Source organism: Bos mutus, chromosome 17 (assembly GCF_027580195.1).
Source record: "Bos mutus isolate GX-2022 chromosome 17, NWIPB_WYAK_1.1, whole genome shotgun sequence".
Classification (NCBI taxonomy): domain Eukaryota; kingdom Metazoa; phylum Chordata; class Mammalia; order Artiodactyla; family Bovidae; genus Bos; species Bos mutus.
Genome location: NC_091633.1, coordinates 42831447 through 42846626, shown reverse-complemented (window position 1 = coordinate 42846626; position 15180 = coordinate 42831447). Strand labels below are relative to the sequence as shown.

The following is a 15180-nucleotide window of genomic DNA, read 5'->3' as shown; positions in this document are numbered from 1 at the left end:
TAGTGTTTTTGTTTTTTTTTTTAATATCCATTTATTTTTTTGGCTGTGCCAGGTCTTAGTTGTGGCAAGCAGGATTTTTTGTTTGTTTGTTTTGGTACCAAATTAGTTTATTTGAAGGAATGGTACTAAAGAAAGAACTTAAGTAGATGTTTTGGTACAACTTATAGAAAAGATGCTGCTACTACTGCTGCTAAGTCGCTTCAGTCGTGTCTGACTCTGTGCGACCCCATAGACGGCAGCCCACCAGGCTCCCCCGTCCCTGGGATTCTCCAGGCAAGAACTCTGGAGTGGGTTGCCATTGCCTTCTCCAATGCATGAAAGTGAAAGTGAATAGAAAAGATGATTATAACCCAAATATACATGTACTGCCTTGGTGACTAGGGAAGTCACCCCTGTGGCTACGGGAAGCCAGCTTGAGGCTTAGCTCTCACTGTGTCCCAGGGTGTGCTTGTCAAAGAGGTACTCTGCCATGCCAGATCCAGGGGCCCGGATCTTGTGCAGACTGGTTTTGTGGTCACCCAATTCTTTGATGGCTTCCACCTGCTTGTTCAGGTAATGCGTCTCCATAAAATCACACAGATGGGGGTCATTTTTTTCAGTGGCCAGTTTGTGTAGTTCCAGTAGTGACTGATTCACACTTCTTTCCAAGCATGGTGCACATTCCATTGCATTCAGCCCATTCTCCCAGTCATCGCGGTCTGGTTTCTTGATATCCTGAAGGAAGATTTGGCCACCTTGTCGGTTGTGCAGCTTCATCCGTTTCTCAGCATATTCCCTCTCCTCATGAGATTGGTGAAGAAAGTATTTGGCAAAGTTCTTCAAAGTCCCATCATCACGGTCAAGATAGTATGACATGGACAGGTAGACATAGGAGGCATTAGAGCTCCAGGTTGATCTGGCGGTTGATGGTGGCCTCTGAGTCCTGGTGGTAGTTCCAGCGCACCTGCGACTGGGATGCGGTCGTCATCGCAGGCGGCTGAGAAGAGGCGGTGGTGGTGGCCGCTGTGCGGCACTGGAGCAGCGGCGGGGACCTTGGGCCTGTTGGAGGGCACGGTCAGGTGGTGAGGAGTCCGGCTGGGGCGGGGACGAGCAGGCGGGGGAGGAGCTACCGGGTTCCCTTCGAGCACTGTTGGCGCAGAAAACCCGGGCGACTCTCCACGAAGACTGTCCATGCAGGAATTTCAGTTGCAGCATGGGGACTCTAAGTTGTGGCATATGGGATGTAGTTCCCTGACCAGGGATTGAACCTGGGCCCCCTGCTTTGAGAGCAGAGTCTTAGCCACCAGATCACCAGGGAAGTCCCTGATACAACATTAAGAACTGTAGTCATCATGTTGTATATTAGATCTCTAGACTTAATAAGCCTAACTTTTAAACGACTTTTCTCCATTCACTTTACTCCCCCTCCCCCCACCCCACCAGACTCAGTTATTTGCTTGTCTTTCAGCATCTGTCAGGAACTCTTACAAGTAATGCAGGAAAACCTGAGAAAATCAACTTCCTGAGCTAGCTTGCAGACAGCTTACAATGAAAACCCCACTCCAGGACAGGAAAGGGCAGTTTCTGCCTTTCGGTACTTCAAAAATTGTCCCCGAGGGGGTGCACCGTTCCTGGAAGTACTGCAGTATCAGGTCGTGAACAGAGCAAGTTCCTATTCCAACTCTCTGCTTCAAAAATCCATTTAATATATTGTTCTCGGATAGAGGATGTATCAGATATTAAACTGATAAGAACAGATACTACACTTGATCTTAGCCAGAAGGCTGAGAAGCCATAAATTCACTTTTAAATATGATAATGGCTGGGGTCAATAGCTATTAGCTTGGAATTTGACCTCCATCAATGTAATAATTGTATATTGCATAAAATTTTAAAGTCTAGAATATATTTGATGCAAACTTTAAAAATGTTGGACCTTAGACATCTTGTTGAGGTTCCCCCTCCAAGGAAACCAAAGCCATAAGGTCAGTTGTATAATTGAGCAGCTTTTCAAAATAAAAATCTAGCTCCTTCTGACCGCAACACCTTTTCTAACCAGATCTTTCAGCCTAAAGGCCTGAATCTTAATTTTCCTCTTAACTTGTTATTATATCTTTTAGTATTAAAAAGTAAAAGGAAGTTTTTGTGGTACATAAAAACTATATGAAATTTAAATTCCAGTTGTATAAATAAGTTTTATTGGGATGCAGCATGCTCATACATTTATGTACTGCCTATGGCTACCTTTGCACTACAATGGTAGAGTTGAGTACTTGTGACAGAGACCATATGTGGTGCTTTAACCACTTTGTACTATTGCTAAAAGGCAGATATCCAGAGAATAGAGTCTAATCAAATGCTGTAAATGGCTTCCAAAGGATGGTGAATATGTTTAATTAAAAGCATTTGCCTTAAATGGATATCAATCGTTTGGCAGCACATATCTGCATGAAAAGTTGCTTTTAAAGTTGAAATATGTGAAATTTCGTTATGGAACAGCATTTACAGATGACTATTTGGAACAGATTTTGATGTAGATCTGGAGTGTTTTCTGACACCATCCATCAATTCTATTTCCTGACTCTCCTACACCACCTGGGTGTCCAACAGTTCAGTTCAGTTCTGACATGAACTACTTCAGAAGTTAAAACACCCAGTCCCATAAGTCTGCCCTCACTTTAGTTTTTATCATTTTTTTCTTTTTTTTTTAAACTTTTTATTTTGCATTGGCGCATGGTCAATTAACAATGTTGTGATAGTTTCAGGTGGACAGCAAAGGGACTCAACCATACACATACATGTATTCATTCTCCCCCAAACTCCCCTGCCCTCACTTTAGGCATCAGCAACAAACAGAGTACTCAGGCCCCCCACACTTTTGCCCAGCCAATTACAAATCAGAGGTTCCCACAACCTCCTCTTTAGGTTTGATAATTCATTCGAAAGGCTCATACAACTCAGGGAAACACTTTGTTTACATTTTTTAATTTATCATGAAGGATACAACTCTGGAACAGCCAGATGAAAGAGATGCACAGGGCAAAGTATGGGGGAGGAGGGACTGAGTTTCCCTCCTCTCTCCCAGCATGTCACACCCATCCTCCCCTTCACAGCACCTTGATGTGTTCACCAAAAGTTTCATCACTTAGCCATGTTGATTAAATCATTGGCCATTGGTAATTAATTCAGCCTCCAGTCCCTCTCTCCCATTGTACTGACTGTACAATAAAAGCCAAAAGAATGTACATGCTGCCAAGGTAACCTGCAGGCCAACCATGTATATCAGCCGCAGAGGTGTCCATAAGAACTCTACAGAGCTGGCTCGCGACCTGTTCACTAATTTCATAGAGAGAAAGGGAATTATAAGATGTGCAAATAACTGCATGAATACAGGTAAAAACAGAACCAACTAATGGGGTAACAGAGGGAGGGAGGCTCTTCTTTGGATGTTTGACCCTAGGGCAGCAGGGGCCAGGCTGAACAGAAAAGGGAGCTGCACTAAAGCTCCCCTCCTTTTCCTGAAGGATCTCTCAGGGTAACAAGCAAAAGGATGACCAGGCCCCCAGTCTGGCCCCAGATCATCTATGGAAAGGAAAAATGTGCCCCCAGACTGGAGGAGGGCATGGCAACTGGAGGAGGGCATGGTAACCCACTCCAGTAGTCTTGCCTGGAGAATCCCATGGACAGAGAAACCTGGTGGCCTACAGTCCATGGGGTTGCAAAGAGTCAGACACAACTGAGACGACTTAGCATGCACACACAGGCAGGGGCCACACTGTCACCTGGAGCTCTGTTTGTCTCCGCTGGCTTTGCCACTGAACCGTGTCACAGGATCTTCAAAGGTGTGAGTTTTCTAGCCAGGAAACTGGAGGTCTAATCCCAAATCAGCAGCATTCCTGCAGCCAGAACTCAGGCTTCACAGAAAAGTCTCAACTGCTGCCTTAGAAGCCTGCCTCTGCGAGCGTTTCTTTCCGATCTCTCCTCCTTCACTAGAAAAGTGACAAAACCAGTTGCATGGGGTATAAGTCACACGAAGCAGGACTTGGGTGGCCCTGCTTACCCAGAGGAATTGGAGCTGGGGCAGCTTCTGTGGCGTGGCCGGGGAAGCGGAGACTGAGCCACCAGGGGGCCAGTGGCGGCATCCCCACCGCCTGGGGTGGAGAAGGTGGGGGCAGCCTGCTCAGGGGGCCCGCACAGCAGTGACGGCGATCCCCTGGTCACCAGTGTATCCTCTGTCCGCGTGCTTCAGGGCCTTTGTACCTCCAAAGGGATTTTCAAACTCTACTATGTGGCCTGCAGATAGATCTAGATGCTTTCTTCGTACAGGCATTTTCTTTGTGTCATTCATTTAAATTTCCCCACAGGTGGAGAATATCTCCATGACAAGATCCTTCATCACATGCTTCATCAGCTTCCTGATACGCACTTTGTGGGGTTTCAGGAAAGGTCTCTGCTTTTTTTCCTTTTTCATCTCTTTTAGGTGGTTTGCATGGGAAGCAGGAACACCACCTTTTGGCACATGTGCGTCGAGAGAGACTTAAGTGGCACAGGAGCTGCTGGGAGCTGGAGGTGCTAGATGGACTGACTTGCTGAAACTTTCCCTGGCCCTTGAGCTGCTGCTAGTGTTGGGGTCACAGCTGGAGGTGGAGCAGGATGAAGATCTGCTGCTACCCTTGGAAGCACTGTGTCTATTGTTTTACCCCTGTCTCAATGCTTCTCACTTTACTCCTTGGTGCTCCTTTATCTTTAGAGCGATCCTTAGATGTCTCACTTCTAACTTGAACCTGGGAAAGTATCCCTAAAAGATGGCTGCTGCTGCTGCTAAGTCACTTCAGTCGTGTCCGTCTCTGTGTGACCCCATAGACGGCAGCCCACCAGGCTTCCCCGTCTCTGGGATTCTCCAGGCAAGAACACTGGAGTGGGTTGCCATGTCCTTCTCCAATGCATGAAAGTGAAAAGTGAAAGAGAAGTCACTCAGTTGTGTCCAACCCTCAGCGACCCCATGGACTGCAGCCTTCCAGGCTCCTCCTTCCATGGGATTTTCCAGGCAAGAGTACTGGAGTAGGGTTCCATTGCCTTCTCCCTAAAAGATGGCAGTTCTCACCAAAGAATAGGATCTTCCACCAAGGCTATCGCTTCCCTCTCTCCTCAGCTGCTGAATCTAATGTACAGTTGATCCTTGAACAACAGGCGGTTGAACTGCTTGGGTCCGTCCAAAATACCTGGACTTTTAAAAAAGTAATAAACACCACAGCACTGCAGGACCAAAGCAGTGTTGGTAGAATATAGGAATGCTGAGCAGGGAATACTTTGGAACCAAGTACACCTAATGTGGGGCTGGCTATAAATTATAGAAGGATTTCTTGCTTTGCAGAGGGTCAAAGCTCCTAACTTAACCCCTGAGTTTCAAGGGTCAACTGTGGTTTAAAATTATAATCTGGTACACGGAAAAGAGCACTACACTCGGAATGGACCAGCTGGTAGTCCTTGAACTATTCCAGCATAAAAAATGAATCAGACCTGCTTGTTTTACAGACTGGGTTTGGAGAGGGTGGGGCACAAACAGTTGAGTACTTAAATATAATGAGATAAGGGTAAGATAAATGTAAGCTCTGGGGGTTATAGAAAGAAAAGATTAGAAACTTTATTGTTGTTGTTCAGTTGCTCAGTTGTGTAAAGCTATTTGGGAGCCCATGGAGTCTCCTCAATCAGGAAGATTCCCTGGAGAAGGAAATGGCAACCCACTCCTGTATTCTTGCCTGGAGAATCCCCATAGACAGAGGAGCCTGGTGGGCTACAGTCCATGAGATCACAAAGAGTCAGACATGACTGAGAGACTAACACACTAAAGTGGACATAGTAATTCTAGCCATTATTGTGAACTCATTTGTTACGATATAGCAAGATAAGTGAAAATATCTTTAAAATTGCAAAACATTAATAAATGTGTTAATATGAGCATCCATTTTAAAGAAACGTTTTTAGTGTAAAACAACTTGAAATTTATAGAAGTGCTATACCAAAGCCTTTGACTGTGTGGATCACAATAAACTGTGGAAAATTCTTCAAGAGATGGGAATACCAGACCACCTGACCTGCCTCTTGAGAAACTTGTATGCAGGTCAGGAAGCAACAGTTAGAACTGGACATGGAACAAAAGACTGGTTCCAAATAGGAAAAGGAGTTCGTCAAGGCTGTATATTGTCACTCTCCTTATTTAACTTCTATGCAGAGTACATCATGAGAAATGCTGGGCTGGAGGAAGCACAAGCTGGAATCAAGATTGCCGGGAGAATGACAGAAAGTGAAGAGGAACTAAAAACCCTCTTGATTAAAGTGGAAGTGGAGAGTGAAAAAGTTGGCTTAAAGCTCAACATTCACAAAACTGAGATCATGGCATCCGGTCCCATCACTTCATGGCAAATAGATGGGGAAACAGTGGAAACAGTGGCTGACTTTACTTTTTGGGGCTCCAAAATCTCTGCAGATGGTGACTGTAGCCATGAAATTAAGATGTTTACTGCTTGGACGGAAAGTTATGACCAACCTAGATAGCATATTCAAAAGCAGAGACATTACTTTGCCAACAAAGGTCCGTCTAGTCAAGGCTATGGTTTTTCCAGTAGTCATGTATAGATGTGAGAAAGCTGAGCACCGAAGAATTGATGCTTTTGAACTGTGGTGTTAGAGAAGACTCTTCAGAGTCCCTTGGATTGCAAGGAGATCCAACCAGTCCATCTTAAAGGAGATCAGTCCTGAGTGTTCATTGGAAGGACTGATGTTGAAGCTGAAACTCCAATACTTTGGCCACCTGCTGTGAAGAGCTGACTCATTTGAAAAGACCCTGATGCTGGGAAAGATTGAGGGCAGGAGGAGAAGGAGATGACATGGTTGGATGGCATCACTGACTCAATGGACATGAGTTTGGGTAAACTTTGGGAGTTGGTGATGGGACAGGGAGGCCTGGTGTGCTGAAGTCCATGGGGTCGCAAAGAGCCTGACACAACTAAGGGACTGAACTGAACTGAACTGAAAGGAAGTAGCAAGATTTCCCAAATGACTTTCATTGATCTACACCTAAAATCTTAACGTAACTATGGTTCATTTGTCAAAACTAAGAAAGTTTCCCACTAATGTCCTTTTTCTGTTCCAGGATAGAAAACAATGGTTTTTAATGAATCAGAGAGTGAAAAGTTAATATGGTTTGAGATACCACATTGCATTGTTTAAGAAACTATCACTTATGGTATTTGGGTGTAGTATCAAGGAGGAATATCCTCAATTATCTAAAAAGGAAAACACTTTTCCTTCTTCCAGCCAGATTTTATTCACATCCTTTTAACCTTTCAGAACAGATCAAATGCAGAAGCGGATATGGCAGTCCAGCTGTCTTCTCTAAAGTTAGATATTTAAGTTTCACAAGACTAAAATAATGCTACACTACTAAAAATATTTTTTTGGGGTATTGGAAAACAAGTTACTTTTTATTAAAACTGTTAACATTTGTGAGTGTTCCAGTCTTTAAAAGTATTTATTAATGTTTGACTGCATCTGGCCTTAGTTGCAGCTTGTGGGCTCTTCATTATGTCATGTGAGATCTTTTGTTGGGGTGCACGGACTCTCTCATAGCTTCCTTTGTGGCTCAGCTGGTAAAGAATGTGCCTGCAATGTGGGACACCTGGGTTGAGTCCCTGGGTTGGAAAGATTCCCTGGAGAAGGGAAAGGGTACCCATTCTAGTATTCTGGCCTAGAGAATTTCGTGGACTATATATATATGTATAGTCCATGGCGTCCAAAGAGACGCAACTGAGCGACCTTCACTTTCATGGACTGTCTACTTGTGACACACAGGCTCAGCTGCTCTGTGACATGTGGGGTATTACTTTCCCAACCAGGGATCAATCCTGTGTCCTCTCGCATTACAAGGCAGATTCTTAACCATTAGGTCACTGAGGAAGTCCCAAGATAAGTTCAAGTCTTAACCTCCAGTACCTTGAATATGATCTTAGGAAATGGATTTTTGCAGATGTAATCTAGTTAAAATTAGATCGTACTGGATTAGAGTGGGTCCTAATCCAATGACTGATGTCCTTATAAGAAGAGAGTAATTTGGATACAGAAATGAGAATGCCATGTGAGGAAGGAGGCAAAGATTGGAATCATGCATCTACAGGCCAAGGAATGCTACAAATTGTCTTCAACCATCAGGAGCTAGGAGCAGGGCATGTAGCAGATCTTTCACTGTAAACTTCAGAGGGAGCAAGGACCTATGGACACCTTGAGTTTGGCCTTCTAACCTCCAGAACTGCGAGAAAATTTCTGTTGTTTGTGGCTGCTGCTGCTACTGCTAAGTCGCTTCAGTCATGTCTGACTCTGTGCAACCCCATAGACAGCAGCCCACTAGGCTCCTCTGTCCCTGGGATTCTCCAGGCAAGAATACTGGAGTGGATTGCCATGTCCTTCTCCAATGCAGGAAAGTGAAAAGTGAAAGTGAAGGTGCTCAGTCATGTCCGACTCTTAGCGACCCCATGGACTGCAGCCTACCAGGCTCCTCTGTCCATGGGATTTTCTAGGCAAGAGTACTGGAATGGGTTGCTATTGCCTTCTCCTTCTTTTGGTTAAGGCCATTTTGTGTTACATTTTTCACAGTGACCCTAGAAATCTAATACAACATGTATTGGTTTATTATTTTAAAATTAATCAATATTTTAAAATATTTCTTAGTTTCAATTTGTAAAGTGGTAATATTGATAAATGTAATCCACATAACTGAAAGCTCCCTAGGGCCTTCACGTGTTAAATGTATAAAGGGTTCCTAAGATCAAAAAGAGAACCGTTGTCCTTTTTCTTCCCTAGATGCCTCAAAATCTTAACCATACCTATAATATCAGTCACCCTATAAACACTGGTGGTTCCAAGTCTTTTTTTTTCCCCCTTCTGTCCAGTTCTCTGCTCTGAGTCTCTGATTTACATATCCTACTGTCTATTTTTTAGACATCAAAAATCTGTATATGCCAGACTGGGTTCTAGATGCTTTCCCTCACACTGGTCTTCTTCCAGGGTTCTCTTCGAAAGGCTTATACCTTATACCACTTGCTTATACCTCATTCCAACTCATCACCAATCCATCATCTGAAATCCATCCAGCTCTCTCTGTATCCACCCACTGCTATCATAATCTTAGCTATAATCATTCTTCACCTGGGCCACTTTAATAGCCTTCTAGCTTATCTCTGCAAGGACTGCCGGCCCCCTACAACTTGTTCTTTTCATTGAAGCCAGAGTTAATTTCTTAAAACACATGAAATCATATATTTAATCTCCACCAACTTCATGTCTCCCCCACTTCATCCCCACCTGAAGAAAACCCTTCATGGCTTTCTGTAGCTTTGCATGAATACCAAAATCCTTAACCTAATCTACAGGACAATGCATGATCTAGTCATAACACTTCTAAAATATTTTTAGGAGCAGATTCCGTTAAACAGACTTAACTCTTTGATCAGTTCTTCTATGCTTAGTCACTCAGTTGTGTCCAACTCTTTGTGACCCCATGGACTGCAGCTTGACAGGCTCCTCTGTACATGGGGGTTCTCCAGGCAAGAATACTGGAGTAGATTGCCATTTCCTTAGAGCAGCAGTTAAGCTAGTTTTATTTTTATACTGTTTTTTAACTAAAATAATTATGGGGGTGTGTGTCAATTCTTGTCCCTTTTAATTTTACATTGTGAATGTTCTTTAAAGATTTTTTTTTTTTTGGCTGTGCCCCACAGCTTGTGGGATCTTAGTTCCCCAGGCAGGGATGGGACCTATGACTCCTGCAGTGGAAGTGCAGAGTCTTAAACCACTGGACGGCCAGGAAGTCCCAAATTAGGCCATGTTAATCAAATGTGACATGGGTGTTCTGTATTTAGAATAAAACCTCTTGAACATAACAAGTATTTTTTTAAATAGACTTTTATTGTGAATATAAAATATCTGGAAATGATTTTAAAATTTCAGTTACAGAGTTAATAATTCAATGATCTTTACAAAAGAAAGCACCACATTAAAATTTACATTCATAAGACACAATCTAAAAATGCATATGCTAAAATGATTCAACAGTACTTACAGTTTTATCTTGGAATTTTTTTAAACCACAGATCTAAACTGAGGTCTCAAGCTCAGATGTCTTCAGGGCCAAGTGGGAAACACAAAGCAGTGAAGTAGTCTCATGTAAGAGCCTGGAGTCTGGTGAGCTATGGCAAACGGGGGACTGCATACCCAATACAAAGACTTTCTGAATTCAGAAGTTTTGGAGTTATGCACACTGAATAAAACAATTGTGGGCCAAGCTGGCCTGAATTGACTGTCAGTTTGCAGCTCTGGGCTAAATGAATTTCTAGCAAGTTACGTACCCAATCTTAAAAATGAGAACATTTCTTTAGGTAGTTGTGTGGATATGTTCTTAAAACATCTGACTAAGAGAAGAAATTTTTAAAAATACCTTTTTTCACATTTATTTAGGAGAAATTAGTTATGCCTAAGAGTTTATTAAAATTAAATGAATTTTATTCTTTTACAAATAGAAAGTTACATACATTATTATGTACATTATTGCTTATAGGAAATATTTATGTGAAAAATAAAGTACTGGGTTTGCTCAAGCCATTGCTCAGAAAGCATTCAATCACCTCACTAAATACATAAGAAAATACTTGTATTTCAGTTAACCAACAAGTTTATCTTTAAAGAGTATTTTGTTGGAGAACTTTAGTAATTTCATACTGTCAGTATAAAGGTTCTAATCTAAACAAGTAAAATTTTACAGCTCAAACCATGTTTGTTCATTATGTCAAAGCAGTTTTACAGAATTTACAACATTGTATGCCATTGGTGACTTCACGTTAATCATTTAAAAATAGTTTTTAAAAATTAAGGTGATGGAGGCATTATAAGGACAAATAAAATCTCCTTAAAAAAAGGCTGCAAAAGCACCTTATAATTCAAATATCCTTACTAGAGTACGACTACTTATAATAAAGTAACCCACAGACAACACATACTTCAAACAAATGCAACTCAAATACATTTATTCCTACCAAAATATCTTCTACTTTTAAAAAACATTTTAGCTCTTGGCTTCAGAAGTTTAACATAAAAAGAAAGCACCAAGTGTAACCATATAATACTTCTTTTTAAAAAGGTTTAAAAGTTACTAGTTATTATATCTTTTCTATAAAGTGAAGTGTATATGGGACAAATCAATTTTATAAGTGGCCATTAATTTCTGAAATTAAAAAGTCAAAGCTGTTTAAGTATCTGGCTTAAAGTTAGATGTTTAGCAAACTCTAAGTATGTATACAAGAAAATGTTAAGAAATTGTTTTCAAGTAATGCAATACGTCTGTGTCCATTTTCATTTTTCATGAATTGAAACTTTTCAAGTAGGGGAAATATGTTTGGCATTTTTTTTTTCTAACCTAATATTTGGCAAAGTTTTAAAGTCTTATGCATCTTATCTTCATTCTCACATTCAATTATTAAAAGCACTTAAATACAAAGCAATCAGGATTTCTTAGAATTCAAAGTTAACATTAACACTGATTTTACACAGAATTATCCATGGCAGAAAATTAGTATTGAAAATAGGATTATAAATTCACTATGGATCCATAGAAGAAACATGTTTCTCAAATCAAGTCAATAATAGAAATACCATGTAAGGGAATATGTACAACAGCAGGCTGACATATTACAAACCAAGTTTGATTTAGCAGTTCTTTAAAAACCAAAAGGGTTTCTATGAATGCCTTTATTTTAAATCAATAAATTATTCATAATAAAAATGTAAAGTTTTCATAAATAACAAGAGACTAGATAATTGATTTTTATGGGACTCCCACAAACTAACAAAATATTTAACATTATTTCACCAAATGTTGGTTTAGAATTATTCAAATGTATTTAAAGATAACAGTTGACTGATTTGTAATATAAATTCCAGGCTCAACTGACAGCAGGTAGAGTATATAGTGCTGTCTGCGCTTGTTCTTCACATCATCAAAGGGTGGAGCTCCTTTTGTGAGAAACATGATGGCTCCACTGGCTGCACAGAGTGATCCCATTAGTTGGCGTATTTACGGAGGAAGCGTTCAAATGCATCATAGATGGCTCGCCTAAAATTAAACATGAAAGAAAAACTTCAAGTATTTGGCAAAAAAGGGGGACAGACAATGCTTTTACTATAAGTTATTTCCAAATACCCTGTGGCTTGCAACCTGGCCTTGTCTCCAAACGGACAGGTACGTGAGGGTGTCTGGATCCATGTAATTCACCACTATTGGAAAACTTCAAATGTGCTTCCAACTTATGGTTCAGAAACTGATGGTTTATAAACTCAAGGTTGATAAAAGCCATCTTTTCCTGAGAAGCACTTTTTTTGTGCCTTGAAATTTATGTTATTTTAAAATACGATAAAATGAAAAGGAACTGGTTCTTTCTATTCTTTCTACTTGTTGAAAATTAACTGGTTATATAACTTTTCAAATGTCATATTCAATCTGTTTCATAGATTATGATATAGCAAATGAACTCAAAAGCCTTAGTTTCCTACATTAACTTCTCTAGGTATTTTAATATTTTAATTGGAAAGAAATAGTCAAATTGACCTGGCCCAAGTTCATAAGATATTATTTGTCAGGCTTATTTTGGCTTTTTTTCCTATTGTCAAATACATTTTCATTGTATAAAATTCAGAAAAAGAGAAAAAAGTCATAATCCCATCACTCTAAGGTATGTATGTTTAATCTTTTCCTACAGGCTTTTTTTTTTTTTTAATGCTCATGTCTGTATTTTTTCCTCAGTTTAAATAATAACTGAGGAACTTCCCTGGTGATCCGGTGGTTAAGTGTCCACGCTCCCAATGAAGTGGGACAGGGTCTGATCCCTGGTCAGGGAACTAGATTCCACATGCCACAACTAAGACCTGGCATAGCCAAATAAATAAATAAAAATTTTAATAAATAAATAATAATTGAGATCATATTAATATTAATCCTATATTGTACTTGTTTGACTAAGCATTTCCCTACATCCTTAAAAAGATACTAAGATTAACTTTAAAACTGGCACCTGCTATGTACTGTGATTTCCAATTTGTTGGAAAGAAAAAGTTTTGTATCATTCTTGTGTGGCTCAAAAATATATAAAATGAGACCCAAGGTTGCAATCTGGGCTACTGTACATGGTATGAGAAGGGTTAGTAAAGGTATACATATGCATTTTAAATCACTTGAATAGTCTCTTACTCACTTGTACTATCAATCCAAACAGCTTAACCCAAATTCTTAGAGCACACAAAGGATTGGCTTGTTTTACTTTTAAATCTGATGAGTGATAAGGATGAATTTGTAAAGTTCTGCTATTCCAATGTCATCTAAACTTCGTTAGGTTTTAAAGTGACTAGTGGGGAGTATAAGTCAAATAGCTTAGTATTTATTCCTCCTGAGCAAGTTATTTAATCTTTTTTGTTCTCTGTGTTTCTGTATAAAAGGGGATATTAAAAGTAACACCAGAAGAAATCGCTCTAGTACCTGGCACATACTGATAGCTAACATTTATTTCTTTCTCAAATGAAGCCTTCAAGTGAGCACTGAGGAGTTTTTATAGCTGACTTTGATTACATCTATTCTTCTTAATGCCTCTCAGCCATACTCCCACATTTATACATAAAAGAGTAATAAAATAAATTTGATAACAATTTACTAAAGCAAGCATGTGGGTTCTCTGCATTCACATGTAACAGAACTTTAGACTCTTCTTGGGCAACCCTAGCAACCCTCCCTACGCACAATTTTTGTTTGCTTTTGTTTTAGTTTTGCTGTGCCAGAGGGTCACTTGAGTGTTGGGTAAATAGTCTGCTCACTGACTAACTCACTGCTTTACAAATGAGTATTTTTTTTTTAAAGATCATACTATATAAAAAGAAAGTCTTACATTCTTGAGGACATTACAGACTTGAAGAATTAATCTGTACCTCAAGAAGGTGACATCTCTACACTGAACTACATAAGCAACAACATACAGATAATTATTTCTTAGATTAAAAAAGAGCTAAAAACATGTCAAACATACCACACACACAATTCTTCTATGATATGACTGTCCAGTTGGCATTTTTGGAACACTGCACAGGGCACTGGTCTAACCTCTTGATGTGAACTGATTAATGATAAATATTCTAATAATAACTGTTACAATCAAACGAACAGAAGTAGAAAAAAACTGGCATATCAAAAAACTAGAATAATAGCATAAAAGTTTTTATAAGTGAGTGAGTGAAAGTTGCTCAGTCGTGTCCAACTCTTTGCGACCCCATGGACTATACAGTCCATGGAATTCTCCAAGCCAGAATACTGAAGCGGGTAGCCTTTCCCTTCTCCAGGGGATCTTCCCAACCTAGGGATTGAACCCAGGTCTCCCGCATTGCAGGAAAGCTTTTATTTATAAGTTCTAACAAATATGGAGTCATACAAGATTATTAACAATAAAATCAGTATTTCACTTCTCATTTAAGGTTCAATATTTACTGGCTGCTGGAACACACTGCTAGATTATTCCATGGGATGCTCAGGTCATTCTGACAGAACATCAGAGTGGAGTGAAAAATTCATCATGAGTCAAAGCAAGTTTTACAAACCCTAGTGTTCCTCCCTACACTCTAAAATACCTGGTTATTAATATTTGAGGAGGGTAAAACCACACAATAAAACACGCCTATCACATGCTATTTCCTAGTTCTCTAGAAGGAAAAGAAAATAAGACAAGATAGGAAAGAGCATCACAATGTGAGAATTGAGACAAGCAGGAAGGAAATAAGAGGACTAAAATCTATAAGACAAATATCAATTTTTTCATATTTATTGAGAAAAAAACAATCCCCAAAACAAGTAACAGACACCATACACCAGTTAGACCAATCATCTTACCTGAAGAGTCCTTGTTTAAAAAGATAAGCACTAATATGACCCCCTTCTAGATATCGGATTTCACAACCAGGCCAAATTTCTTGCAGACTTCGAACTCCTGTTCGTGGAATATAGGCATCTTCTTTGGCTTGAACCACTATGATGAGGCTTGGGTCAACTGGAACTAGGCACAGGATTTTTTAAGATGCAACATATATACTTTGAAGAAGCTCTAAGAATTTTATATATAA

The 15180-nt window shown here is 40.0% G+C and overlaps 1 protein-coding gene and 2 pseudogenes across 4 annotated transcripts in view; all 3 read right to left on the bottom strand.

Annotated features, from left to right (window-relative positions):
• Positions 1–312: 312 nt before the first annotated feature.
• LOC102264983 (ferritin heavy chain pseudogene) lies at positions 313–1033 on the bottom strand (annotated as a pseudogene).
• A 561-nt stretch (positions 1034–1594) lies between these two features.
• LOC138991528 (U2 spliceosomal RNA) lies at positions 1595–1775 on the bottom strand (annotated as a pseudogene).
• An 8143-nt stretch (positions 1776–9918) lies between these two features.
• The window catches only part of ABHD18 (abhydrolase domain containing 18), a 39272-nt gene continuing 34010 nt past the window's right edge, over positions 9919–15180 (bottom strand). For all 4 annotated transcript variants that reach the window (XM_005904818.3, XM_070386507.1, XM_070386506.1 and 1 more), the window contains 2 exons: positions 14951–15113; positions 9919–12139 (listed from right to left, as the gene is read on the bottom strand). In XM_005904818.3, the coding sequence (XP_005904880.2) occupies positions 12088–12139; positions 14951–15113 (215 nt within the window). In that variant the 3' untranslated portion in view covers positions 9919–12087. The remainder of the gene's footprint in view (positions 12140–14950; positions 15114–15180) is intronic.